Consider the following 27,724-nt stretch of genomic DNA (forward strand, 5'->3'; position numbering starts at 1 on the left):
GTTGGAGGGAATTTTGATCTAACTGTTTGTTTCTGAACAAGTTTAGTGCATTTGGTATTTGTTGTTGTTGATTTTTTGATAAGAACACATGCAGCTGAAGTACGTAACCTCATTCTCGAGTAATACTGAGGTAAAGCAAGGATTGATGTTAATGTACGGTGTCTTTCTAAAGCAGAAAACCATAATGTGACAGCTTAGCAGTGCTACAGAAGGTGAAGGGAGTGCCATTATAAAGGCATTGTTGCAGTTTCCCAGCACCATGCTCTGGAGCTGATGACAAAGCAGCCTCATTTTAAAACACTTCAAAAATGAGAAGCTGTGTTAAATTTCCCTGCACAGGGGAGAATAAATGCTGGTCCTTGGGCTACTTTTTAGTTTAAATACACATTTCACAGTAGTTTAAAATTACCTGGAGATTAAGCTCTGATTGGGAGGATGAGGGAGAACCCACCAACAAAAACAAGTTCCCTGTTCCCATGTTGGGAAACGAATTTGTTTTAGGAGTCTGACCTCTCTTCAGAAGATTTATCCTCTGGCTGCAATAGAGGTCTGCATCTGTCTCGACTGTCACTTGAGAAGATAGGGGATGGTTAGAGGGTTTTTTCTTCAAAATTAACAAAACTTATATGAAGTACAACAGCTGTGCTTTAAGAGAGAGGTCGTGTAGGTTTATGAGTGCATATAGTGTGCTTGCTATTTAGTGTTATTAGAGATGCTTAACAAAATATTGTAAACTTTTATTAATGAGTTAGCTGTATAAATACACGCTTTGCCTATGTGCTCGTTTACTGATTTCTGTTGATAAATTTACTAATTTCTATCCTAGAATTTCATTTCTTTTCTCAACACATTTCTGAAATGGGCATATAATTGCGTTAGACATCAGTGTTCTGTGGCAGTCGCTCTGGAGGGGGAATATTTTTACTGTGGTTTGGTAGATTAGGGCAGTACTTGATAAATGTCATTAAAAGGGGGAGAGGATTTTGTGGATTTACTTGTCTGTGAAAATGAAAACAGAATTTTCTGGCTTCTTTTGAATTTGTTACTTCCTTTGTATTCTTAGGGAACAGCAGGACCAGATCCAACAACAGTCTATGTAGACATGAGAGCACTTCGACATGACAGGTACAGATTGTGTTATGTTAACGCATTAACCATTAAATGACTGTAGAAAAGACAAACCATCCATGTTGTAACAACCCTTGTTTGTTGAAATATCCTGGGCAGCATCTAATCCCTCATCACTGAACTAAAAGGAACCTCCATCCTAGCAAATCCTGTGTATTAGAAGTGGTCTGACATTTCCTCCACATCATTTCTTGTTTTGCTCTTCCTTTCTAGACCCTCATTTAAATGACTGACTGCTCAGGCTCATTAGCTGTTACTTACATAGCCACACCGCCAGAAAAAGGTGACTGCCGGCTGTCTGCGTAGTGACAGAACTGCGGGAATAGTTGGCTGGGCAGGATTGCAGGATTACATTCCTCATATGGCTCAGTGCACAAAGCAGGGTCATCTTGAGGGCTTCATCAGGTTAATGAAGAGCAGGACCAGTTCAGTGTGAAAAATCTCCAAGAATGAGGACCTGTCTGCACTCTGGGTTCACATCTTGAGGATGACACCCAGCTCTGGAGATGTATTCCTTACTCTTGTTTCTCTTCTTATATCTTTTGTCCCTGGCCTCTTCTGATGGCATACAACTCAGAGTAATCTGGCATCATCTTCTCTGTAATTATCATTTAAATAGTGAAAAAGTATCACTGGCTTCCCCCTTAGACTTTTTTTCTACAGACCACACTGAATATAAAGTGCTGGTGAACTGCAGCATTAGAGCTTTGCTGGAATGAGTTACTAATCTCACTAGAGGGCAGAGCTTCTGATTCTTAGATGAAACGTCATACATGGGAATACTGATACTGAAGTATTGAAAAAAGCCAAAAACTCTTAACTGTTTTGTGCATAAGTGGCTGACATCATTATGGTTGTGTCAGTGCAGGATAGGATAACACTGTATATACTGAAACATGTCTGTTTTACTTCTATTTAAGTTAATGAATCTTTCTACAAATGCACTCTTTTTTATTTTCTCAGGGTACGTTTGGTAGAGAGAGGTTCTCCACACAGTTTGCCTCTTATGGAGTCTGGGAAGGTGAGAGTCAGAGCAATCTTTTTTCCTTAATACCCTTCTCTAGGTGGTGAACTGCTTCTCTGAGTACAGAATCTGTGCAACGAGACGCTGAATATGCTTCATTAATCACAGTGTATCTAGGAGAGGCACTGGAGGGAGCATAAAATCAACAAGAGTTAAAATGAAGCAAGGCTTGAATGTGAAGTAATAGCTGGAAAAATCACAGACCTTTTCACAGAAAACATTTATCAGACATTGAAGATCAGCTCTGCAGCTAAATACATGCTGCAAAATAGCAGCTTAGAGGTTAAATGATGGAACAACTGAGTTGGAAGAGATGGTTGATACCTATGGAGGGAAGAACTGTACAGACTGTTGACTTCTGTGGCTCTGCATTATTAACTTCCTTTTGATGAATTCAACTTTTATTAACTTCAGTTTTAAATATTTGTTTCCTGCTGAAGATCCTTCCAGGGGTGAAAGTCATCATAGCACACACAGAAACAAAGGGACCGCTGGGAGACTCACATTTAGGAGAGGTAAAGTTTTGATGCTGTATACTTTGTTTATCAGCAGTGATTTATTTAATCATATTTGATAAATGCATGTCTTATGTGGACAGCCACAGACACCTTAATGTGGCAAGGAAATGAACTGAGCAGAGAGTTAGAACTTCACATACTACTGTGAATATTCACATGGCTTTCTGAATCTTCTGCAAAAACATTATATGCTGGGACCAGATGATATTATTGAACTGGTTTGCATCTGATTGGTAGCTACAGGAGGCAGTGAAAACCTTGTTATCACTATAGCTCTGTCAGTGGATAGTAGTGGTGAGGTTTGCTGCTTGGTTTAATCAGTTTTTATATACATTTTGATTTGTGTGTATTAAAGTACCAGTCTTCTAAGAGATGATTGCAGGTTAACAGGTGTCCCATTCCAAATGCTAAGTTCATTTTTCCTCTTTACCTTTTCCAATGACAGGTATATAAAACTCATTTTTACTCCTTTTTTTTTTTCCTGGTAATTTTCTATGAAGCAGAAATTATTTACTTTAATAAAGTGACCCCTGACATTTAAATCAATAAATTAAGCTGCTTGAGTCTGGCAAAATAACCTACGTTTATTTAGGAGTAGTTCCCCTATATTCTTCTCTTATTTTAATCCCCTAGATATGGGTGAGTAGTCCGCACAATGCTACTGGTTACTATACAGTGTATGGAGAAGAAGCACTGCACGCCGATCACTTTACTGCTCGCTTGAGCTTTGGAGATACTCAGACCATATGGGCTCGGACCGGGTACCTCGGCTTCCTGCGCAGAACTGAGCTTACCGATGCTAGCGGAGGTGAGAAAAGAACACATTCATAATGCCCTATTGATTTAGAAAGCAGGATCTTCATTTATTTTCACTTAGTCAAAGCAATATGGGCATATCTATTAGAAGCACTAGAGCCTTTCTACTTACTTTTTTCTCTGAACCTCCTTCCTTAAAGACAGAATTTGTTATTTCAGTGCTGACCCAGAGGATACTAATAATGCTAATTCATTCAGCAGCATTGGGACACACACAAATACCAGCCATTTCCCAGCCTTCCTGAGATAGAAAGTCTGGAGGAGTAACTTCCCCATATTTTTTCCAGTAAAGAAAGTAAGGTGTTCATTTCACTTTATTTTGTCTAATTTTGGGAGATGTACACAAATGGAAGAGAAGCTGCTCTATTTTCTTCTTAAACAAAGTATGGAATGTGTGTAACTTCTGATTATCAGGCATTAAAAGGAGGCAGTCTTTAAACATCTTAAGAAAAGGAGTGTGAATGCTTAATTCTTATCGCTTATTAGCAATGTATCTGCAGTTGCTTGTGATTGCGCTTAAAAGAAGGGTGGTGTCAACATCCATAGTGTCTGTCCCACTCATCGATGCCACTGGATTCATGGCTATAGGGTTTGCAGAGTGTTCTCTGCATTAACTTAAGCTGGGAATGTTGGTAGCCTGAGAACAAGGGGTTAAGAGAAGGTAATAGTAGGAAACTGAAAATCTCCTGTTTATAGGAGTTCTTTGGTAAGAACTGTGGAACAAAATGATGTTTTAATAATTTTGATTATTTTTATGAACAGAGATCACATTATGTAAGAAAAAAGGCAGAACCAAATGACCTCTAAAATCTTCTTTTAAATCAATAGACTGAAGCTAAATGACCTTACAGTCCTCTTCTTTCCAAATGATAGAGCTCAATGCATTTAACGGTCTCGCTCCTAGGAAGCACCAAGAATGTTTTAGTACATTCTGATGTTCTGATCCGTTGATGTTTTCAATGTCTGTGCTCTATTGCAGAAAGACACGATGCCCTGTATGTAGTCGGCTCTTTGGATGAAACACTGGAGCTCAGGGGAATGAGGTACCACCCCATTGATATAGAGACGTCCGTAATAAGAGCACATAAGAGCATTGCAGAATGGTAAGAGGCACAAGTATTTTTCTGTATCCTTTTGTATCTTCCAAAGCAGAAGGAGTCGATTTTTGCAGGACAGCGTGCCAGACTGAGAACCTGTAGAGTGAGCTCGCCAAAACCTTGCTTAGAAAATACAGCAGTGAGAGAAGCTAATTGAAATATAACACCCGTCTTGCTTCACTCAGATAAATAAGTAAAGCTCACACCTTTATCACAGTTTAAACTTTGTAATAGTCTAAAAGATGAAGAGATCCTTGTGAATGGGAATGCTTCATGTTGGATTCCATGGTGGTTGGAATACACATACTTGGATCTTGTAAATACATTCTCATTTCATACCAGGTTTGGCTGTAGGTCTTCTTCAGTCCCAAAGGAGACTGAAGGCTTTGTCTTCCCATTAATAATATCTAGATATGTATAAAGCATGCACATACTGAATGTGAAACTTTAATGGTTCCTATATTTTGTAGAGACAACAGAAAAGCAATTGGCATAGAATATCCTAAGAAGTTACAGCCTTGATATCTCTTGGTTTATACCTATTTTCTTACTATCTCATGGCTTTTTTTTCCCATTAATTAACTATATTGTTGAAGTCCATACAGTAATTATTTGCAATGAGTCTGTTTTTGGGATCTTCCTTTGACTAAGGTTTGTTGTTTTGTTTTGTTTTTCTCAACATTAATGTTCTTATTATGCCAACAGTGCTGTATTTACGTGGACCAATTTGCTCGTGGTAGTAGTGGAATTGGAAGGCTCAGAACAAGAAGCGTTGGACCTGGTTGCACTGGTAACAAATGTGGTTCTGGAGGAGCATTATCTCATCGTAGGTGTTGTAGTGATTGTGGACCCAGGTGTTATTCCTATCAATTCCCGTGGTGAAAAACAACGAATGCACTTGAGAGACGGATTTTTAGCTGATCAGTTGGATCCTATTTATGTTGCCTACAACATGTGAAAAAAGGAAATCACATCAAGGCTAAAGCACCAAAATCTAGATGCTGTCTGCATAGCATTTGAATTGATATGTTATGTTTTAAAGAACCATTGAAGACCTTAGAAAAATGGAGATATTAATCTTCACAAACTTTCATCTCTCAGATTGTTTGCTTTCATAAATCCATTATAACAGTTAGTGCTGTATTAGAAGTTACTGGAATTCTTGAAGGAAGCCTATTAGAACTATCATGGACCAATTTTTTGTTGTTGTTTTTTTACAATAATTATGAATGTCAGTACTTGATGCACTGCATAAAAGGACATGAGGCAGGGTGGGGAGCAAACACCAGATGTGACTCTTGGAAATAATATGGAAAGTTATGAGTATCCAGTTCAAGTTATCCCTACGTGTGATTGTTTGCAGTATATTGGCAGTATCTGGGTTGGGCCATAACTTTTAAGACTACACACATCTTTACCATTTTCTCTACTGTACTGAAAGGAATTTTGCACATATCTGAGATTTAAAAATGCAGCCTTTGTATTTTAAATCACTGACTCATCCTTACTCAGAACAAATTCATTCCAGTCTTGAATTCAGTATAACAATTATGCTGCTGCTCAGCTTTTTTGTACCAAGCAAAAACAAATACTGCATCTGTAATAAGGTTACTTAGTGTGCCATGCTGAACTCTGTAATGCTATCAACTTTATAATAAAATATTAAATTAATACTCAATTTTAACTATTTGATGCGGGAGCCTTCACTGCTCTTGCTCTCATAACCTCACATTAAAGTTGCTTGTTTTAATGGTGTTAGCTGTTAATTACCGCCCTGCATAACACCAAGTATTTAAAAACTCATTCCAAAGCCAATAGTCCGAATCGTTTGTAGAAATGTTTACAAAGCATGACCTTACAATATGTTTTCCATTAATATCCTTTGCTAAAATGTACTATGGTGATTCTTTTTTTCCACCAAGAGAAGAATACTCAGTGTTAGTTAGGTGGGTCTTTTTCGTTCCAATTCATCCTTTTAGTTGTATCTAGACAGACGTTTTTTGCTCCAGCTGAAATAGCCACGTGGCTGAGTCACACTTGGCTAAAAAAGGCTTCAGAGTTTCTGCCTGATCTAATACTGCAGTGAGCCTAATGCAGAAAGGGAATGTGAAATTACTCAGATACTTGATGTATTTGAGGGTAAGGATGAGAGTAGCAAATAATTATTTTTATAAAGTTAATAAAGAGTTTGTGCTCCATTAGTGGTTTGGGTTTTTTTAAATATAATGCATGAGTTTGGCAAAAGAGCCAGGTTTTTCTGCAAGGCAATTCTGCCTGGATCAGTGCCTAAGAAAGATGGATGTTAGTCTCCTGATAAGAGAACATCAAGTGACTCTTTGACGAACAAACAGTAAATCTCCAACACAAAGCTTTCATATACAGTAGTTCTTTGCCCTCGTGGTGTTTGACTGTGGTGTATTATACAGCTGCATATGATGACTGTAATTATGTACAGAACCTGTGTAACTTATTGTCTAAGTACAGCAACCTTCAGCAGTGAGCAACCCCTGTAACACAACAGCTGGCAAAGAGGAAGAACTACCTAACCCCAATTTTAATGTCGTAGTTTTTTTAGCAGATAAAGCATTGTAAGATTTTTGTATTGATATGGTTGACAGTGAGACAAGTTGCCTTGTAAGACTTAAAAGAAAAGCACATTAAACATTTCAGAACAGCTCTTGAACATCTGACTTCATGTATGTTGGCTTCTGGACCAAAACCTGGTTTCTTTACAGTACACAGTTTTCACCTGTATTTTGAGCAGTGCAGTGCTCGAATGCCCTGACCATTACAGTACAGTGGGTAAGGCCAGGTAAATCTGGTTGCAACATCTGTTAGAGGGAATGAAGTGAAGTCAGATCACCCTCTGAAATGCTGACACTTTCTTCTGAAGTGTATTTTTCAGCTTAATGTACAGAGGGAGCAGGAATATGCTTCCATGTCCTTTAGGAGAGAAGACTGTGCTGCAGCTTGCAATGTGAACTATTAAACATACAGGAGATGTGATCCAGTGCTTTGTGTGCATGATTGCTTTACACCATCCTTCTCTGAGGGCTGTGAAAGTCCACATTTGATATTTGTGTGAGGGGGGGGGGGGGGGGGGGAAGTATTTTTGATTTTAAGTCTGTTATGTAGGTTAGTTTTTGTGCTCTGAGTATGTGAAATCTTCCTGAATGCTTCTTCCTCCATTAGCAAGACGAAGGATATTTTCTTCTAGATATGCTAGCAGCTCCCAGTAAGATTTGCACCTGTGTAGAAGAAGCGTGTTCTTTCAGTGCTGGTGATTTTGTGTCTTGTCAGAGAGGGTTCCCTTTTACACAGATGTGCTGTGCCTATCATTATCTGGGATGAGAGATAAAGTGCAGATTTCATAGAATGATAGAATGGCTTGGGTTGGAGGGGACCATAAAGATCATCTGGCTCCAATCACGGGCAGGGTTGCCAGCCACTAACCACATCGGGCTGCCCAGAATGCCTCCCAGTCTGGTCTTGAATGCCTCCAGGGATGGGGCATCCACAGTCACTCTGGGCAACCTATTCCAGTGCCTCACCACTATCTGAGTAAAAAATGTCTTCCAAACATCTAACTTAAATCTCTCTTTTAGTTTAAAGCCATCCCCCTTCTCCTATCACTATGTCACCTCCACTTCTCCTGTTGCTGTCAGATCATGTAAAACGTTGGTCCTCCCTCCTGTTTGCACATTATCTTCAAGTACTGGAAGGCCAAGATGAAGTCTCCCCAGCCTTCTCTTCTCCAGGCTGAACAAGTCCAGTTCCCTCAACCTTTCTTTATAGGAGAGGTGCTCCAGCCTTCTGATCATCTTCATGGCCCTCCTCTGGACCTGCTCCACATCCTTGCTGAAGACCCCAGGTTTGGACACTGTACTCCAGATGGGGCCCTTAAGGGCAGAGAAGAAGGAACAATCACCTCCCTCTCCCTGCTGCCACCCCTCTGTTGATGCAGCCCAGCATACAGTTGGTCTTCTGGGCTGCAAGCACACACTGCTGGCTCATGTCTAGCTTTTCATCCTCCAGAACCCTCAAGTTCTCCACAGAGCTGATTTCAGTGTGTTCTTATCATAGAATCATAGGGTTGGAAGGGACCTACAAGATCATCTAGTCCAACTGTCCTCCCACTGGAGGAGAGCACTGATCTCAAGCCCAACCTCTGGGGTACACCATTTGTGACTGGCCATCATGTAGACAAAGAGCTGTTGACAACAGCTCTCTTGCTATGACCATCCAATTCTGGATGGATGGATTTATCCACACTGGATAAATCCAGTGATTAGTCCAGCCTTCAAATCCTCCAATATAGAAATAAGGCTGTGGCGTGGGACCATAATATAGGGCGTGTGCACCAAAGCTGCCCCTGGCTGTCATTTCTCCAGTGTTTAAAGTCTGAGTCTGTTAAACATTTCAGCTCCCTGCTGCCATATTTTCTCCTTTTACTTCACTTGTAGTATTGCTGGCAAGTAGTTCTTATTTCAACAGAGCATTTAATATGAAGAAACTATCTGCTGGTGCCCTGTCTGATCAGTCCTCATTCATTGTCCTTACACGTCCTCAGGTCTGTACAGTCTGTACCAGTGGTGGACAAGTGATGAGGATGTCAGAAACGTAATAAGTAACTTGGATGTGCACTACCTTAGGATAGCAAAACCTCCTTTTCAGTTATTGGTGGAGCACAAGATGGCAATTGCAGACTGATAGGTGATGGGAGCTGAAAGAGAACCCCAGGTAAATGAACTGGCTGCCTATGTGAACTTCAGCGGTGCTCCGAGGCTGTATCCTCAACCTTTGACAACTCAAAGCAGCCACAAAGTGTACAAAGCCCGGAGACAAAAGGATTCATTTTTCACCAGAACCGCATTATGGCCCAAAGACCAACATTTTATTCTCATTGTTTCCACATACTCTGGAGCTGCAGCTGATAACATATGGATTTCACCCTTCCTTCAGGCTGAGCCTTGAGAGCTTGCCAATGTGCACCTCAGGCCCAGCCCAGGAGCCTCCTATGCTTTCATTTCCAGTTCTGCGGACAGCTATAAGCAGGAGGATTCATAGGCAGGAGAAAAGCCTGGGCTGTTACATGGTTATGCTTTGCCTTTCAAGCCAGGAGTTTCTCAAGTTGCCAAGGACTGCATGGGCTCTGCTCCAGGGTTAGTAGCATGCGTGGGGCAGTCAGAGCCCACAGAGATCACAGAGTCTTTCTGTGTAGGCCAATGGGCTCAGAGCCAGGCCTCTATAACCAGCCTCTCTGCATCACGCCCTGCCTCACCCCTTGAATTTTCCTTTTCCCTTTGCCAGCAACCTAAAGGATTGCAGCGGCCACCTGCTTCCAGCCCGCTGCCTGTCCCTTGCACACAGCAGCAGGGAGTGAGCCTGAGATGTGGCATTCGAACACATGCCATCCCAGGTGGGCGCTGTCTAAGAGGCTTTCCCAAGATGCATGGGCATTTCTGCTCACAAAGCTGCAGAGTTTAATAAGCTGCTTAAGTAGCGCAAGCTTAACTTCATGGAGCCCCCAGGTGCATCCAGTCTTCTCCCAAGAGGAGTGGTACCGCTCTGCATCTCTCCAGTGTGAGTGGGAGCTGCTCAGCTGCTTCTCACCAGCTCACTCGTGCTCAAAGAACTCATGGCAAGCAGAGGTAACCATGGCAATGAAGGCCACGAACTCCTGGAAGTCACACTCTGCATCCCCATCACTGTCCAGTGCCTCCATGACTTTGTCCACGGTCTCCTGGTCTTTGATCTCCTGAAAGGGCAGAAATGGATGTAGTAGCATCTGCTTAACAGCAGCCCTACCAGGGCACCTTGAGCCCCACAGGGTAAGGGTGATAAACAGGGTGATAAACCGTCCCAGGGAATGAAATCTCCCTAGTGTCCAGCCCAAGCCTCCAGCCCTGACACAGGCTTTGTCCTGCCACCACCTGCTCCTGGGGAGCTGGAGCCTGAGCCCAGCTGTGCTATGTAGAGGGCAATACTCACACCAAGGAAATGAGTTAATTCATTGTTAATGAGCTCCTTCAGCTCCGATTTCTTCAGCTTATGCTTGTCTCCTTCCTTCCCGGAGTACTGGTGGAAAGCATCAATGATGGCAATCATGGCCTTCTCCAGCTCAGACATGGTCACAGCACAGTCCTGAGATCAGAGGGAGGCGACGGGCACATCAGCAGGGTTAGGCTGCAGTGATGCATCAGAGCCCTGCTGCAACCCCCCACCCAACAGCAGCACAGGCAAGCTCTGCCAGTGGCTCTCACTTCAGAGAAGATCCCAGGATCTGTGGTTCTAAGGGGCCTTGGCTCTGAGTGCTCCAGGTGAGCTGCAACACAGGGAGTGGTGGCAGTGGGACAGGTGCATTCCCTGGAACCAACAGGAGTGTGCAGAGCGTGGGAGAGAAAACTGGAAGGAGATGGGTGGCAAAATCCTGGAGGCTTCTTGCGTTTCCCATATGTGCTGAGCTGGCTGTCAGCTGGGACAGGGTCATTTGCTAAGCTTGTGTTGCCAGTCCCCTTTGGGAAACCTGCATAGCAGAAATGGGCTGCGGGAAGCACAGAGCACTGGTCTGTGCCCAGGATGGGGCTCCAGCTCTGGCTCAGAGCTGCCTTGGATCTGCTGGACCTCCCCCAGGTCTCACCGTGGCTGGGCTGCATCTCAGTGCTGCTGCCTGGCGCTCCCCATGGGAAGGAAGCCCACTTTCAGATGGCTCAAACCACTATCAAAGTGCGGCAGGAACTGGACAGTGTCCTTGTGCCACATTCTCAGCTGATGGAGCACCCGTTTAATCACGCATATTGTCACCTCACCCAACTCTTTTATTCCTACTGGTCAACCCGTTGCTTTCCTTGGCAAGTTGGGGACAGGAGCAGGTAAGGGTGGGGGGATGCATTTCAGAAAGGCTTTGCTTTCCCTTTTATTTCAGGTGCCCACACCTCTGCCCTTCTTGCCTGCAGGCCCACTTCCAAATGAACAGTCGGGAGGGCATGAGGATTCGATTTTGATAGTTGCAAATAGAAAGAAACAAGGGCAACTCCTCTGCCTGCCTTCCTCGCACATCTGACCTGGTGCAGGACTACCAATAATTTCAGCTATTCCTGCAGATTCCACAGATATCCGTACAAAAATAACCCGACAGGGAGGGATGCAAATCCACCTTCCCAGAAGCTGCTCAATGCATTTACACTGGGCTTAAAAAACGCAACGGTTTGGTGTCCGGTCCTCGTTAAATACATACCGCAGGGGTAAATGTCTGCCATTGGTTAACTCAGCTCTGCACCGGCCTCTGCGGTGAGCAAAGATCTCAGCTCCGGAATGGCAGAGAACCATGGCGAACCAGCCAACCAGCCCGCCCGTCGGCTGCTCCCCCACCCCACCCAGAGCCCCATTCCTTCTCACCTCCCTTGGCGATGCTCAACGCTGCGGCTGCATCCCAGCGGCTGACCGCCTTCTTATGCCCGTGGGCGTGGAGCTTCACCCGTGCCGCAGCGCCCGGGACCAATGGCAAAGGGAGGCCGGGCCGTCCCGACAGCGGGCTGGGCTGTGCGCAGTGGCACACGGACGCGCATCGGCGCCCAGCCGACCCACGGCGGCCGTGGGGGCTGCTACAGGAGGCGGCCGTTGTGAATAGTGCGGGGAAGCAGACCCCGTGCACTGAGCAGCGCGGTGCCGGAGCGTGGCCGTGCCGCAGCTCTGCCCGCACGGAGCCGACGAGCAGCAGCGGAGCTGCGCGACGCTCCCACCCGCGGCCCGGGGGCTCCGCACGGCGCAGGGGCTGCGCGGCCGCTCCGTTCCGCGCCTACAACCGAGGCGACGGCGCCCGTGGCGGACCGTGCCCTCGCAGAGCCTCGCGGAGGGGCGGGCCGTGTGCCGGGAGCCCGAACCCCGTCGCTCCGTCCGTCTCCCCGCGCCCGGACGAGCGGCGGCGCTGCCCTGCGCTGCGCTCATCTGCTGCACGTGGGGCCGGCACGCGGCGCGGAGACCGTCCGCCAAACACAGCGAGCGCAGAGGCACCGAGCGGACTTTTATTGCGCACCTCAACCCGAGCCCGAGCTTCTGCTGCCGGCACAGCTGCCGCCGCGCGTGGCCGGAGGGAGAGCCCGGCGGCAGCGCGGCGATGGGGCGGCCGATGGACGCAGAAGGAGCCGGGCCGGGGGCGGCTGCCGCCAGAGCTCAGCGCCTAGTGGGGGTGGCCGTGGGGGTGGGGGCCCGGCGGGTGGTGCCCGGGCGGGTGATGGCCGGGAGGATGATGCTCGGGCGGGTGATGCTCGGGCGGATGATGGCCGGGAGGATGATGGCCGGGCGGGTGATGATGCCCGGGAGGGCCGTGCGGTGCAGGTGGGTGCCCAGGCCCGGGATGTGGCGGCGGCGGCCCTCCGTGTGGCCCTGCAGGAAGAGGGGAGCGTCAGGGCTGCGGGGCGGCCACGCGGCTCTGCTGCAGCTGCAGTGCCCCGGCCGCCGTGGGAGGCTCCTGGACCCGGGCGCGGCCGGGCTTGCGGGCAGCGGGAGGGGACGTGGGCACGGAGCGGCCTGGCAGCGCGGGCACCCCCAGGGCCGCCCGAGCCCTTCCCACGGGCGCTCACCTGGGTGTGGGGATGACATCTTCTCACGGCCCCGAGCTGCAACGGAAGGAAGCACCGCGCTGTCAGCGCTGCCTGCCGTGCGCGACCCTCGTGCCGGGCGTCCCCGTGGCCCCAGGGCTCCAGCCCACGTGTGGCCCCGCACGGACGGCACCGCCTGTCCCACACACGTCCCCGTGGCCACCCCGACCCTCCCGGGGGTCCCAGCTGCAGCCGCCCTCCCCTCTGCAGTCCCGGCACCACCCCGGCTCGTGGTTTCCCTCGCTGATGCAAAGAACCCGACCCCGGCCTCACGCAGCCCCTCGGGGCGGCGAGGAACAGCCGAGCCCCGTGCCGGGCCCACGGCCTCGGGGCCGCGTGGCTCCACCGAAGAGCCGGCCCTGCTGCCTCCCACCCCGCCGGCCGCTGCCGCTCAGCACCTGCACAACCGACCGCACGGACAGCACGGCGGGACCGGCGGCGTCCTCACGCGGCACACGGGCTGTCCGGGCCGGCCTCGGGCACCCCGTATTTATACGGGACCCTGACACCCGACGGGCACGGCTGCCTCATAAACACGCCGATGGCTTTACGGTGCCATCATCATGGGGATGCCCAGCAGACACACGGCGCACCCAGCACTGCGCACAAAGGTCTGCAGCCCTCGCCGGGCGCTGGCAATGGGTGGTGGCTCCTTCCACCAGCTCCTGATCCCGGCGGTCAGGGCCAGGGTGGGTCCGGCACAGCGGGTCCAGGCACGGAAAGGGGGCACGGGCAGGTTCCTTCACAGCCACTGCACAAACCTGTGCTGGAAAGACGTGCGTGGCACAGAGATGCTACACTGGCTTCTGTTGTCTGATGCACGAGGTCAGTGGGTGTTTGGTGCCTTCTACTTTGGGTCTGGCAATAAAGTTTCCTCCTGTTGACTTTCAGGGCGATCCGGGTTCCTTTGTGCTGCAGGGTGACACTTGTGTAAATCAGATGGAGCAAAGTTCAGGACAAAAAGCCCACAGTGCTGGCCGTAAATTCTTGTGGTTACCATTCAGCATTGGATGTTGGATGGTGCTGTGGGTAGTGAGGGAGGGGCCGTGGCCATTGAGGTGTAAAGGATGACAGCATGCATGGCGTGACACTGCCATGCAACCCAAGCTGGAAACCTGCCTGTTATCAGGGTTAGATGTGCGCCTTCAGCCTTGGCCATGTCCCACCTCTGCAAATGGGCAGCTCCAGGTTTCTGCCTTGTTCCTTGTACAGGGTCCTTGGCCAGTGTGAATCAGTCTACACCCCACCCCTGACTCCAGCCCAATGTTGTGAGTAATCCTTGAGGCCTGTGAGGAGGTGAAGTGTCAGACTGTGCTAGGCTGGGAGCTGGTGCATTTCTGAACATGTCAGCGATGTGCAACGTGCCGCCAATTCTTTCATCTTAAAATTCATGGTCCTGGCCTTTTAATGAAGACTGTGACCTCAGGGAAACTTTCCTCAGGTCACTGCTTTCTTGCTAAGACTTTGGACTGATATTTTTGGAGAAACAGAGGGTTTTACATAGCCCAAAGCTGAGCACAATGCTCCAGGCCTCTGCTTTTCTCTCTCCCTAGTTTAACACAATGTGAGGTCTTCATAGCAGGCCCAGAGAGAAGAGGCAGTGTGTGCCATTGTGTCCCTGCTGTGCGTGGCACCAGGCTCTGCCAGACCACGAGACAAAGGCTGGCGGTCATTGAACTGGGAGAAAAAACCCGTGAGGGCAGAGGAATGTGAGTAGGACGGGAAATAAACGCTCCTGCCTCTGCAGGGCAGCACACTGGGAACAGGGTTCTGCAGGCTCCATAGCTCTGCGTGCCACTGTGCTCCTTTGAGCGCAGGAGAGATGGGATAGGATCCTGGCAGGCAGCCTGAAACCACCTCCAGAATCAGGAAGCAGCAGCGAACACTGGGAGTCAGGCTGGTGCCCATAGCAGTCAGTGGAGAAAGAAGATGGAGTGGGCTTGTATAAAGCAATGCCCAAGTTGCATAATGAGTGCGATGCCTGCGGCAGATCGATCCTATAAAGACAAGAAACTCAAGCGGTTCACCCACCATCGCTGCCTTTTGGCAAATAGTGCTGGAAATTAACTCAAGGTTTCGGCAGTTACAGGGAAGCAGAGATCCCTGTGAGAAGCTCCTCCCAGGAACATCGTTCTGCTTTCCTCAATTGTTTCCCCAGACCAAAACAAAACATGGCTACAACGCCCCAAATACAGCGCTCCTATGTGCGCTTCAATCAGCGCCAGCCATTGAAGCCGTGAGCAGCAGCACCACAGCTCTCCCTAGTGAGAACGGGTGGTACGGGACGGGCAGGGCTCTCATTGAACCCTGTGCAAGCATAGGAGATTCAAATATGTTTGTGTAGCCATATTAGCTTATACTTACATGAATAATAGAAATGTACAGCAGGGAGATGGGACTTATGTACTAAGCAAACGTGCTGTGAAAACTTTCAGATTGCAAGTACAAGTTACAGACTCAAATGAGCTTGATTTGTGGAGATGATTCACCCTGAGCCTGGCACAAAAATAAAGCGAGGACTCCCCTTCAAGGATTTCTCTTTTCGGTGTATTTTGGGCAATTTTGAAATGCACATCAATGCTGGGAGCGTGTTTTGCAACCCCGTGGCTCCAGCCTTTCCCACACTACCCATGGCTGCAGGCACTGCACAGCCTATGTCTCTATGTCCAATTGTTAGCATCAGTGCTGGATGTTAACCACAAGAATTTACGGCCAGCACTGTGGGCTTTTTGTCCTGAACTTTGCTCCATCTGATTTACACAAGTGTCACCCTGCAGCACAAAGGAACCCGGATCGCCCTGAAAGTCAACAGGAGGAAACTTTATTGCCAGACCCAAAGTAGAAGGCACCAAACACCCACTGACCTCGTGCATCAGACAACAGAAGCCAGTGTAGCATCTCTGTGCCACGCACGTCTTTCCAGCGCAGGTTTGTGCAGTGGCTGTGAAGGAACCTGCCCGTGCCCCCTTTCCGTGCCTGGACCCGCTGTGCCGGACCCACCCTGGCCCTGACCGCCGGGATCAGGAGCTGGTGGAAGGAGCCACCACCCATTGCCAGCGCCCGGCGAGGGCTGCAGACCTTTGTGCGCAGTGCTGGGTGCGCCGTGTGTCTGCTGGGCATCCCCATGGTGATGGCACCGTAAAGCCATCGGCGTGTTTATGAGGCAGCCGTGCCCGTCGGGTGTCAGGGTCCCGTATAAATACGGGGTGCCCGAGGCCGGCCCGGACAGCCCGTGTGCCGCGTGAGGACGCCGCCGGTCCCGCCGTGCTGTCCGTGCGGTCGGTTGTGCAGGTGCTGAGCGGCAGCGGCCGGCGGGGTGGGAGGCAGCAGGGCCGGCTCTTCGGTGGAGCCACGCGGCCCCGAGGCCGTGGGCCCGGCACGGGGCTCGGCTGTTCCTCGCCGCCCCGAGGGGCTGCGTGAGGCCGGGGTCGGGTTCTTTGCATCAGCGAGGGAAACCACGAGCCGGGGTGGTGCCGGGACTGCAGAGGGGAGGGCGGCTGCAGCTGGGACCCCCGGGAGGGTCGGGGTGGCCACGGGGACGTGTGTGGGACAGGCGGTGCCGTCCGTGCGGGGCCACACGTGGGCTGGAGCCCTGGGGCCACGGGGACGCCCGGCACGAGGGTCGCGCACGGCAGGCAGCGCTGACAGCGCGGTGCTTCCTTCCGTTGCAGCTCGGGGCCGTGAGAAGATGTCATCCCCACACCCAGGTGAGCGCCCGTGGGAAGGGCTCGGGCGGCCCTGGGGGTGCCCGCGCTGCCAGGCCGCTCCGTGCCCACGTCCCCTCCCGCTGCCCGCAAGCCCGGCCGCGCCCGGGTCCAGGAGCCTCCCACGGCGGCCGGGGCACTGCAGCTGCAGCAGAGCCGCGTGGCCGCCCCGCAGCCCTGACGCTCCCCTCTTCCTGCAGGGCCACACGGAGGGCCGCCGCCGCCACATCCCGGGCCTGGGCACCCACCTGCACCGCACGGCCCTCCCGGGCATCATCACCCGCCCGGCCATCATCCTCCCGGCCATCATCCGCCCGAGCATCACCCGCCCGAGCATCATCCTCCCGGCCATCACCCGCCCGGGCACCACCCGCCGGGCCCCCACCCCCACGGCCACCCCCACTAGGCGCTGAGCTCTGGCGGCAGCCGCCCCCGGCCCGGCTCCTTCTGCGTCCATCGGCCGCCCCATCGCCGCGCTGCCGCCGGGCTCTCCCTCCGGCCACGCGCGGCGGCAGCTGTGCCGGCAGCAGAAGCTCGGGCTCGGGTTGGGGTGCGCAATAAAAGTCCGCTCGGTGCCTCTGCGCTCGCTGTGTTTGGCGGACGGTCTCCGCGCCGCGTGCCGGCCCCACGTGCAGCAGATGAGCGCAGCGCAGGGCAGCGCCGCCGCTCGTCCGGGCGCGGGGAGACGGACGGAGCGACGGGGTTCGGGCTCCCGGCACACGGCCCGCCCCTCCGCGAGGCTCTGCGAGGGCACGGCCCGCCACGGGCGCCGTCGCCTCGGTTGTAGGCGCGGAACGGAGCGGCCGCGCAGCCCCTGCGCCGTGCGGAGCCCCCGGGCCGCGGGTGGGAGCGTCGCGCAGCTCCGCTGCTGCTCGTCGGCTCCGTGCGGGCAGAGCTGCGGCACGGCCACGCACCGGCACCGCGCTGCTCAGTGCACGGGGTCTGCTTCCCCGCACTATTCACAACGGCCGCCTCCTGTAGCTCTGTAAATGGGGTTACGGCTCGGGGGGCAGTGACAGCCCCAGGGCCGCGGCTCTGCAGTCACAGTCCCCCCGCGGGGCGCTGCGGAGCTGCAGCCAGGCCGCTCCACGGATGGACACCGCTCGGTCTCACCGCCCACAGCCGCCCCGCCCCGTGACCCCGCCCGTCCCCCACCACGCTTCGCTCCACCCGCGGGGCGGCTCGGGGCGGGGATAGGGGCGGTCTCGGGGCGGTGCCACGGCCCCATTGGCGGCCTCCCGTGAGGCCACCTCGGCTCAGGGTAGCGCGGTCCCGGCCCCATCCCGGCCCCGCTCCTGACAGCACCGGTGGCGATGGCGGCGAACGGGTGAGTGCCCATCATTCCCACCCCCGTGCCCATCGTCCCCGTGCCCATCATTCCCATCCGCATCATTCCCATCCCCATCATCCCCATCATCCCCATCATCCCCATCATCCCCATCATTCCCATTCCGTGCCCATCTCCGTAGGGTGGTGCGGCGACGCGGCGGTCCGTGGCGCACGGCAGCAGTTACGGAGCTGCCCTCCTGGCGGCTGCACTGCGAGGGCGGCCGGCAGCGCTGGAGCTACCTGGGTGACGGCGGCGAGGACGAGGATGCGGCCGGAGGGCGGCGGGCGCAGACGGCGCTGGAGGCGCACAGCCTCGGGCTGGACACGGTGCGGGGTCGCGGGCCGGGTCCGCGGGGCGCAGCGCGGGGCGCCTGGCTGAGCTGCGGCGCGGTGTCCCCCGCAGGACGAGCTGCTGCAGGCGCTGCCGGTCGCCCGAACGGCGCGGGAGGCCGCCCGCAACGGCATGCGTTTCTACGCCAGGCTGCAGGCCGAGGACGGTCACTGGGCCGGAGATTACGGCGGGCCGCTGTTCCTGCTGCCAGGTGGGTCTCGCCGCGCCGCCGGGCTGCGCCGTGCCCGGCTCGGTGTGACCGGCGCTCCTCTGCCCGCAGGGCTGCTCATCGTCTGTCACACCGCCCGCATCCCGCTGCCCGACGGCTTCCGCAGGGAGATGGTGCGCTACCTGCGCTCCGTGCAGCTCCCGGACGGCGGCTGGGGCCTGTGAGTAACGGGGGGTTGCGCCGGGATGCGGCGCGTGGGTCTCCCTGGAGGCAGTTCCCCTTCATCCCCCTCCGCGTCTGATGCTGTGCTGCCGGTGTCTGTGCTTGGCAGGCACGTGGAAGACAAATCGACGGTGTTTGGCACGGCACTCAACTACGTAGCCCTGAGGATCCTGGGGGTTGGCCCAGATGACCCTGACATCGTGCGTGCCCGCGTCAACCTGCACAGCAAAGGTCAGTGCAGCTGTGCCCGGCTGCTCGGGCAGCGGGTGGCACAGGAGCTGCTGGCCCTGGGTGGTGTCTGAATCTTCACCCGGTGATGGGGAAAGCTGCTCTGTTTTCTGCTGCCTGCCTTTGTTTGGAGGTGGCTGTGCCTGTGCCGCATGCTCCTGAGCATGGGGAAATACAAAGAGTAGGATGTGGGAGAAAGCAGGGAGCGGGCAGGGCTGCATCACTGAAAGCCCTGATTTGTCTGTGCAGGAGGTGCTGTGGGGATCCCCTCCTGGGGCAAGTTTTGGCTGGCCGTCCTCAACGTCTACAGCTGGGAGGGGATGAACACGCTGCTCCCAGAGATGTGGTATGTGCTGCCATTGCTGTGGGGGCAGGGATGTCATCAGTCCTGACAATGATCTCAGCCTGGATGTGCTGGGCTGACTCCAGCCATGGCCCAGAGCAGGGGCTGTTCAGGCTGCCCGTCTGCTGGGAGGCTGGTGGCAGTAGCAGCCGATGGGCTCACAGCAGCAAATGCTGCACCAAAGGGATATGCAAGAGCTCAGACCTGTTGGTTTTATCCTCAGTGTTCTTTGCTCATGTGACCAAGCAGAACTGAGCCTAATAGCACAGAACTTACTGTGTGTAAGGCTGCCAGCTCTACCTGCCTGCTACCAGCAGCAGAAGGCCTGGCACCTCTGTGTGTTCCCTTGGCCCTTCCTGTTGCTCACAGGAGCACCTTCTCTGTTGCAAATAGGCTGCTCCCTACGTGGTTCCCAGCCCATCCGTCCAGGCTCTGGTGCCACTGCCGCCAGGTCTACCTCCCCATGAGCTACTGCTATGCCAAGCGTCTGTCAGCAGAAGAGGACGAACTCATCCGGAGCTTGCAGCAGGTGAGGAGCTGGCCCTGCAGGGACTCCCCAGCAAGAAGATTTGTCTCCTTGGCTGCCTGCTGTGCCTGCCGTGTCACTGGGGCCAGCCTCTGGCTCATGAAGCAGCATCTCCTATGCCTGCATGGACAAAGCAGTCCAGGCAGTGGACCTCATGCAGCAAGCTGCCTCTGGATGTTTGTTCCCAGCTTGCCAGGCTGATCACCTGAATTGTCTTTTGACAGGAGCTGTATGTGCAAGACTACACCAGCATTGACTGGGCAGCCCAGAGGAACAACGTGGCTGCCTGTGATGTCTACACCCCACATAGCTGGCTACTAGGGATCGCCTATGGTGAGTGTGGTGCTGGATGAGATGGAAGGGCCCTTGCCATGGAACTGCCCTTTAATGGAGCTGAAGCTGTCCTGTACCATGAGGACCCTTCAGGGTCTGCTATTAGCTACTGGCAATGCCCTGGAGCTTAAAAGGAGGCACTGGATGTGTGATCCTGGGCCTTGAGTTTCATCACAGCAGCAGAGCCTTGTGCCCCAGTCTTCAGGCCATCATGAGGCAGAGTGGTTCCCATTCTTTCCGTGCTTGGTCATCATGTGAGCAGCGGTGCAGCCAGCCACAGCAAGTGGATGTGGCTACAAGGTGTGAATATTTCACTGCATGTCCCTTCATTTTCCAGCTGTCATGAATATGTACGAAGCCCACCACAGCACCTACCTGCGGCAGCGAGCCATCACGGAGCTGTATGACCACATCAAGGCTGATGACAGATTCACCAAGTGTATCAGCATTGGTCCAGTAAGCCACTTCATATTGATCCTGTCAAATTCTTGCCCTTGGCTCTTTAAGAAGTAGTTTGGGGTTCCGCAGCCCTTTGCAGTTGTGGTGTGTAACCGTAAACTCTGGGTCTTGCTCAGGCACAACCCCTGCTGTTCATAATGCTCAAGACTTTAGTGCTAACAGGACACAGGAGAGGCAGAGAGTATGGGGGCAGCTGTAGTCCTAGTAAGGGGTACCTCTCCTTGTGGTTCAGGGACATGATGTGAAGATAAGCCCTGAAGTAATTTTGTGGCACTTGCTATACTGTCTCAGCTATGCTTAGAGCAGTGCCACAGATGGAGCTGTCAGAGAGAAGCCCAGGACCTCTAGATGGGTGTATGCTGGGTGGCAGGGATGTATGTGCCTGGGGCTGGAAGGTGCGATTCCCAGTTCAATGACAATGATGCTCTCGGCAGATTTCCAAGACCATCAACATGCTGGTTCGCTGGTTTGTGGATGGGGAGAACTCACCAGCTTTTCAGGAGCATGTTTCCAGGATCTCTGACTATCTCTGGTAATGATGTGTGTGACATGGGGTCCCTGTGATGTTGGCATGCCGTGGCTCCCAGCCCCCTTCCTGCTGCTCATGCTATGCCTGCGCTGCAGCTCTGTGTTTTCTCTTCCCACAGGCTGGGTCTTGATGGCATGAAGATGCAGGTGAGATGCTGCTGGATTCCAGCTGTGACCAAGAGAGATCCTGGCTTGCTGAAGCTGCCTCTGGAATGGGATAGCTCCTGGCATCTCATTTTCAGTGTCTGTTGGCCTTGGCTGCCTGGCAGTGCCATTGTGTGTGTTTTGCTTGTCTGTCTTTCTGGCCATGGGCCAAGGGGGCAGCTGTAGGTCTCCATCCCCTTCATACACATGGATCACATGAGAAGGGAAGGAGGAAAACAGTCCCTTGCCTACCCTGATGCTCAGAGGCTCTGATAGTGCACGCAGACTGAGCTGTGCTTATCTTGTGGCTGTTGTGTCCCTGCTCATAACTGCTGATCTCTCCTGTTCTTGCTGTGCACAAAGCAGGCTAAAGCAGCTTTCTCATTTCCTGTCCCTCTGCTGTTCCCGGGCTTCTGCATTCCACCCCTCAGTGCCAGCACAGCAGCAGTGGTGCTGGGTGACATGAAACCAAGATGCAGGATGGAGGGAGCAGAGGGGCTAATGCAGGAGGAACATACTGTCCTGGAGACTCCACAGATGTCAGTGGCTACTTGACCTTCAATATTCACATTTTCTCTTTCAGGGTACAAATGGATCCCAGCTCTGGGACACTGCCTTTGCCATCCAGGCTTTCCTGGAGGTAAGATACCTCTCAAGTTTGCACAGTGCCTGGACAAAAGACACCATCGTGGTGCATCCTCAAATACAAGGGGCTTCTACTGCACATCCTCTTGTGCCTCTGCTGATTATGGCATCACGATACAGCTGCATCAGGGAAACACTCTCAGAAAGCCCCTCAGCCATGGTCGGTCGGCTGTCCAGTACAATAGAACAGCCTTTCTCTGCCATCTGCTTTTGAAGCAGGTCACAATGCCAGCGGAATGGACCAGAATAGATTTCTCTGTTGCTATGATCTTGTGGTAAAACCCTTTTTCTTGCTCCTTGCTCTGCTTGGCCCTACAGCATTCCTGGTTGTCAGAAAAAGCATGCAGGACCGTTCTGCAGCATAAGGACAGAAAGAGTTTTGGTGGGCATGTGTTTTGGAGGGTAATGTGATTGCTCAAGTAAGCCCCCCACCTGGCCATGCAAATATCTCCCAGTGAAGCAAGCAACAGCACGTAGCTCTCACTGGAGAGGTTTGTAATGAAAGTAATGAATGCAAACCTACAGGAAGGGCTATACAGGAGCAGTTGTTAATGACACTGAGGTCAGCAAAGTCCTACCATGTCCTCTTCTTCCTGAGTGACATTTGGTGGCCAGAACTCCTTGCTGACTATGCATCTCTGTTTCTAGGCAGAAGCCCAAAAGATACCTGAGTTCACGTCCTGCCTTCAGAATGCTCATGAGTTTCTTAGGTTCACCCAGGTAAGCAGAGTTGGTTGCTGGTGTTTCTGCAATGCTGGCTGTGCAGTCTTGGCTTCTTGTGAGAGTCTTGCTGGATAACTGTTGTCTTATGAAGAGCTTCCCTGCTCTAGCAACATCTGGGGGACAGCTGTCTGTTTCCTGTGCCCTTTTGCTGGGAGTCATCTTTGCAGCTTAGACTGGTCCTTGGCCAGACCCAGGCCCTGCTGTGAGGCCCTGTGGGATGTTTGAGTTGACTGCCTTGGGCTGAGAGAGGCTGGGAAACTGAGAACTCAGACTTCTTTGCCCCTTCTCCTTGCTGGTGCCCATGCTTTTGATGCACCATTCTGGGAACCCCGCCTCCTTCCCCAGTGACTGCGCAGCTCAGATCTTGCTGGCCAGCAGCTTGGTGTAGATGCAGTTGTACATCTTAGTCATGGTACTGTCAGTAAGGCCCTTGAAAGCAGATGGCTCCCTGTCAGGAAAGCACCCAAGAAGGAGCTTTATCAACACATGCTGATGCGTGGCTGAAATGTGATTTTAATTCAGCATTCCCCACTTCAGAGCTGACCTCTTTCCCTGTCTGCTTCCCTCAGTGAAGGACAGATGAGATGGTGAGCAGTCACAAAGAGCTCTGCATCTGTGATTGTTTAAACCATGACCTTTCATCTGGGCACCTTCAATCTGCCCTTCTTGTTTCTTGTCTTCTCTAGATCCCAGAGAACCCACCTGACTACCAGAAATATTACCGCCATATGAACAAGGTGCAATGGCTGGAGCTGGACTCCAATGGATGCATTCACAGAGCTGAGATTTGGGCAGACGGGGTTGGAGGCATGGGAGATGCTACCTTCCCCTGTGGAAGAACAGAGGATGGTGCTGAGTCATGCTTTACTTCCATAGGGTGGCTTTCCCTTCAGCACACGGGACTGTGGCTGGATTGTGGCAGACTGCACAGCAGAGGGACTGAAGTCCATTATGCTGCTGCAGGAGAAGTGTCCCTTCATAGCCAACCCTGTCCCAGCTGAGCGCCTCTTTGATGCTGTGAATGTGGTAAGTGTTGCAAAGATTAGGATCAAGGGAAGTGCAGGCAGGCAAAAACAGCTAAAATAAGAGAAGCAAAAGCATGATGAGTGGCTAGATGTGGTATTGCTAAGTCTGTATAAAGCCATGTGACGTGATGATCTGGACTGGAGATCTAACTGTCAGTGTGGTTAAGGACATGGTTAATTTGCCAACCTATCTGATTTTGTCCTTACAACTTGCTTGGGGCCAGACTGGAGTGGCACTGTCCGTGAGCCATCCCCATCTTCTCTCTCTGCTTGTCTGGGCAGTTACTGAGCATGAGGAACTCAGATGGAGGCTTTGCAACATATGAAACCAAGAGAGGAGGCCACTTGCTGGAGCTGCTGAACCCCTCAGAAGTGTTTGGTAAGAGCTGCATGGGCTTGGTTGACTTGCCCACTGTGAACGAGTGGGTCTTGCCTGAGGACCCTCTGTGGCCTGCACATGCTGTGGGTCTTGAGGAGAGATCAGCAGTGTGTGGTTCAGTTTGCTGCCCAGGAGAGAGGCTCTTTCACTAATATTCTTCTCCTGCTGACAGGTGACATCATGATTGATTACACTTACGTGGAATGCACGTCAGCTGTCATACAAGCACTGAAACACTTCCAAGATGTGTATCCTGAGCACAGAGCCCCAGAGATCAGGTAAGGCAGTGAAAAGAGAGTCAGGTAGGGAAGAAGATGGTGGTCCATGCTGGCTGTGTCTTTTCCTGGCACAGTACCTGCTGAGCCTTGTCTTGCCTGGGCCTCTGCAATGGCATGGAGCAGCCCCTGGAATGGCCATTGGCATGTTTGGTGTGGTATGCCGGTGACATATCCAGACCAGAGCTCTCCCCCAGGATGCTAGAGCCTAAACTTACTTGGCATTTTGTTTGGGATCAAGCTGGGGAAAATCAGTAGAGAATGATCAGGCGTAACTTCATGATTGCCCTGACCTTGCAGCCAGCTGTAGGCTAAGTTCCCTGCTTGTGTGCTGGCACATGGCAGAGAAGTACCCAAGCAGAGTATGATTTGACTCTGAAATTCTGGATGGGGTCATCTGTCTGCTTTCTCTTGCCAACTGAGCCCTCTAATCTAATCATGTGACCTTTAAAATCCCCAGAGGTAATAACGAATACCACTAATGAAGCAGCCACTGAGTTTGAGCTGCTTTTGGATTGAGTATTTTTCTCCTGACCAGAGAGACCCTGCAGAAAGGCCTGGAGTTCTGTCGCAAGATGCAGCGAGCTGATGGGTCATGGGAAGGGTAAGCAGCACTCCCAACTGCCCATTTCTTCCCTGGCTGCCCCAGCATGAGAGGGACCACAAGCATCTTTCGTGGCTGGTAGTGTGTGTGAGAGCAGCATGTAGATAGCTGATCTCCTTTAGGGGATCCAACTCCTCCAGTCTGAGAGAAGTCTGGGAGCAGGTTCTGGTGGTGCTGGGCAAAGTTAGGCCATAACGTAGACAAGCTGTTGCTCAGCCTGTGTCTGTTTTTGCTGTGCATACAGCAGTGTCAGAGCCTGCCTCTGCCCTGGTCCTTGCACTGATTTTCCTTCTCGCCTAGGAGCTGGGGAGTTTGCTTCACATATGGAACCTGGTTTGGTCTGGAGGCATTTGCCAGCATGAAGCATGTGTACCGTGATGGGTAAATAAAGGCCAGGTGGTTTCTCTGCCTCTAGTTCTGGGACAGGGATGGGACCCCGAGGTGGGGCTGGGTGCATCCCTGGGCTCTTCTGCCTCAGATACTGCTCCTTCCAAATCTGTGATATGACCAGAGCACGAGTTTGCATGAGTTCCAGCTCTTGTGGCAGGGTACCCATGAGCAGGGTAGAGCACAGCTTCTGCTTGCAGCTGGAAAACTGCAAACTAGCTAGCTCTCATTGGTACCCTTGTCCTGTCTGATTCTCTGCCTGTCCCTGCAGGGTGGCATGCAGAGAAGTGGCCCAAGCCTGCCAGTTCCTGCTCTCCAAGCAGATGACAGATGGCGGATGGGGAGAGGACTTTGAGTCATGTGAACAGCGCACATACGTGCAGAGTTCCACATCGCAGATCCACAACACATGTTGGGCCCTGCTGGGGCTCATGGCTGTCAGGTAGGTGCAGCATTTGCCACTTCTGACATCACATTTCTTTTAGAGCTTGGTGAGATGGGAGAGACCAGCTGGGTTGTATGAAAAGGCTGGCATAGGCTCTGGGTCATGGCAGTGTGGGCTGTGCACCCAATCATGTTTTTCAATTACTCCATTCCTGCACTGACACCAGAGCTGTGGTCCAGACAGTGAGGCTGCTAATGATAGAGAGAGGGGGAACCAGAGCAAAGCAAAGCTTTGGATCACAACTTCAGGCCACATTTTGCTGTATTTGAATTGCATGGTACCCTGGAGATATAAGGGGCCTTCTGAAAGCACTCAACATGCTTTAGTTTAGCCTGAGGCAGACTGGAGGTGATTGAGCTCCTGAAGCAGGTATGCAGACAGCCTAAATGACAAAAGTGACTATATCTCCCTTGTGCTTTGCAGGTACCCAGACACTGCTGTGCTGGAAAGGGGCATCAAACTTTTGATTGACAAGCAGCTGCCCAATGGTGACTGGCCTCAGGTATGTGGATCTTCTCTGATCTCCCCCATTTGTTCCCCAGTAATGCAGATGTCCTGGGCATCATGTAGCCCTTGTAATGATGTGCTCAGAAGCCACGTGTGTCTTCTGATGGAGGACTTCAGAAAAGTAATGAGCTCAGCACTATGTCCTGGACAGGTTGTAGTCTCCTGTCAACCACATCACCTTGCTGTCTGTCTCTCTCTCTCAGGAGAACATTGCTGGGGTGTTCAACAAGTCATGTGCCATCAGTTACACTGCCTACCGCAATGTCTTCCCCATCTGGACACTTGGACGTTTCTCTCGGCTGCATCCCAACAGCCCCCTTGCTGAGCACCTGCAATCCGGACCCTTGGCTGGGGTGGGGAAGACCCCAGAGACGGCGCTGTCTGATTGAACCCATGCCGTGGCTCTGACTTGCCTTAGGTATCATATGCTGCATGGGGGCACAGCGGGGCTTCCTGCACAGGATCTCAGTGCTGATCACATCTGCCTTTGCCAGGGAGGACAGCACTGCTGTGGTGCTGCAGAAACTCAGCTTTCTGTTGACTCTCTTCTAAGAATCCACTTTCAAAGGCTCTTGCCAAGTGTATCCACCTTCAATGGATATGCAGTAAAGTGCCTTTTTGAATCAGTCTGATGATATTCAGAGAGAAAGCTGCCAAGCTGTGTTGTATCATACATCTAGACAGACTCTCTCTCATTCTGGGTAGAACAAGGCTGATTTTATCTTCTTCTTGTGCTGTCCTGAATCCCAAGGTTGGCTGGCTGCAGCAGGAGTGTAGGATTTGGGGCTTCTCCTGCATCCAGTGTTGTGATGGAACGCACTGCACAGTCCACAGTTCATCCTGAACTAGCCTGCACTGAGGGTGCCAATGAAAGCCTTTGAAGTGCTCACTGCTCAGGAGGCTGTGCTGAGAGGGAGGGGCATCTGTCATCCCCAAGATGGGAAGGAGTGCTTCACTCAGTTTTCTTTCCATTCCGTCCCCCAGCTGGTGGCATCTGGCTTCCCAGAGCTGCACAGGTCAAATCATCAGCATCATTCCCACTTTGAAAAAGGGGAAACTGAAGCAGAAAGCACTGACGTGATTGGTGTTAGGGCAAAGCCTCCTAGGCTCCAGGCTTCCCTGAGCAAGGGTGTGGGTATCAGAGGTGGAAGTCGTGTCAACTGATGAGTTAATAAATGGCTAATGGTGTTACAAGTGGATCCTGGCTGGATGTTCATTTCCTCATTGCCTTCCCC

The 27,724-nt window shown here is 52.0% G+C and overlaps 3 protein-coding genes across 7 annotated transcripts in view; 2 read left to right on the forward strand and 1 right to left on the reverse strand.

Annotated features, from left to right (window-relative positions):
* The window catches only part of DIP2A (disco interacting protein 2 homolog A), an 88,921-nt gene extending 81,655 nt beyond the window's left edge, over positions 1–7,266 (forward strand). For all 4 annotated transcript variants that reach the window (XM_015867746.2, XM_015867743.2, XM_015867745.2 and 1 more), the window contains 6 exons: positions 1,064–1,125; positions 2,092–2,149; positions 2,593–2,667; positions 3,304–3,478; positions 4,466–4,589; positions 5,289–7,266. In XM_015867746.2, coding sequence (XP_015723232.1) covers positions 1,064–1,125; positions 2,092–2,149; positions 2,593–2,667; positions 3,304–3,478; positions 4,466–4,589; positions 5,289–5,541 — 747 coding nt within the window. In that variant the 3' untranslated portion in view covers positions 5,542–7,266. The remainder of the gene's footprint in view (positions 1–1,063; positions 1,126–2,091; positions 2,150–2,592; positions 2,668–3,303; positions 3,479–4,465; positions 4,590–5,288) is intronic.
* Positions 7,267–9,448: 2,182 nt separating this feature from the next.
* On the reverse strand, positions 9,449–12,406 carry S100B (S100 calcium binding protein B). The gene is made up of 3 exons (XM_015867748.2): positions 11,982–12,406; positions 10,575–10,727; positions 9,449–10,341 (listed from the first exon to the last, which is right to left on the reverse strand). Exons 2-3 carry the CDS (start codon positions 10,710–10,712, stop codon positions 10,201–10,203), a joined length of 279 nt encoding a protein of 92 aa, XP_015723234.1. The 5' UTR covers positions 10,713–10,727; positions 11,982–12,406; the 3' UTR covers positions 9,449–10,200.
* A 5,685-nt stretch (positions 12,407–18,091) lies between these two features.
* Positions 18,092–27,688, forward strand: LSS (lanosterol synthase). 2 transcript variants are annotated; one of them, XM_015867750.2, is made up of 23 exons: positions 18,092–18,214; positions 18,357–18,543; positions 18,620–18,758; positions 18,828–18,936; positions 19,048–19,169; positions 19,416–19,512; positions 19,903–20,038; positions 20,260–20,368; positions 20,706–20,824; positions 21,262–21,359; positions 21,475–21,502; positions 22,083–22,139; positions 22,793–22,864; positions 23,554–23,604; positions 23,744–23,893; positions 24,175–24,271; positions 24,444–24,549; positions 25,085–25,150; positions 25,451–25,531; positions 25,809–25,979; positions 26,406–26,484; positions 26,693–26,907; positions 27,241–27,688. In XM_015867750.2, the coding sequence occupies exons 1-22, from the start codon at positions 18,201–18,203 to the stop codon at positions 26,876–26,878; spliced, it is 2,274 nt and encodes a 757-aa protein (XP_015723236.1). In that variant the 5' UTR covers positions 18,092–18,200; the 3' UTR covers positions 26,879–26,907; positions 27,241–27,688. The 2 variants fall into 2 exon arrangements, with proteins under 2 accessions (XP_015723236.1, XP_015723235.1); XM_015867749.2 differs by having other exon boundaries at positions 26,693–27,688.
* Positions 27,689–27,724: the final 36 nt, after the last annotated feature.

This window comes from Coturnix japonica, chromosome 7 (genome assembly GCF_001577835.2).
Source record: "Coturnix japonica isolate 7356 chromosome 7, Coturnix japonica 2.1, whole genome shotgun sequence".
Classification (NCBI taxonomy): Eukaryota; Metazoa; Chordata; class Aves; order Galliformes; family Phasianidae; genus Coturnix; species Coturnix japonica.

Bases quoted from the DNA above. Each gene is read 5' to 3' on its own strand.
- LSS (XM_015867749.2), top strand. The intron at 18,937-19,047 runs GTGAGTAACGGG...TGTGCTTGGCAG, and splicing joins CCGGACGGCGGCTGGGGCCT to GCACGTGGAAGACAAATCGA. The intron at 19,170-19,415 runs GTCAGTGCAGCT...TTGTCTGTGCAG, and splicing joins CGTCAACCTGCACAGCAAAG to GAGGTGCTGTGGGGATCCCC.
- S100B (XM_015867748.2), bottom strand. From the start codon at position 10,712: ATGTCTGAGCTGGAGAAGGCCATGATTGCCATCATTGATGCTTTCCAC. The intron at 10,342-10,574 runs GTGAGTATTGCC...CTGCCCTTTCAG, and splicing joins AATTAACTCATTTCCTTGGT to GAGATCAAAGACCAGGAGAC.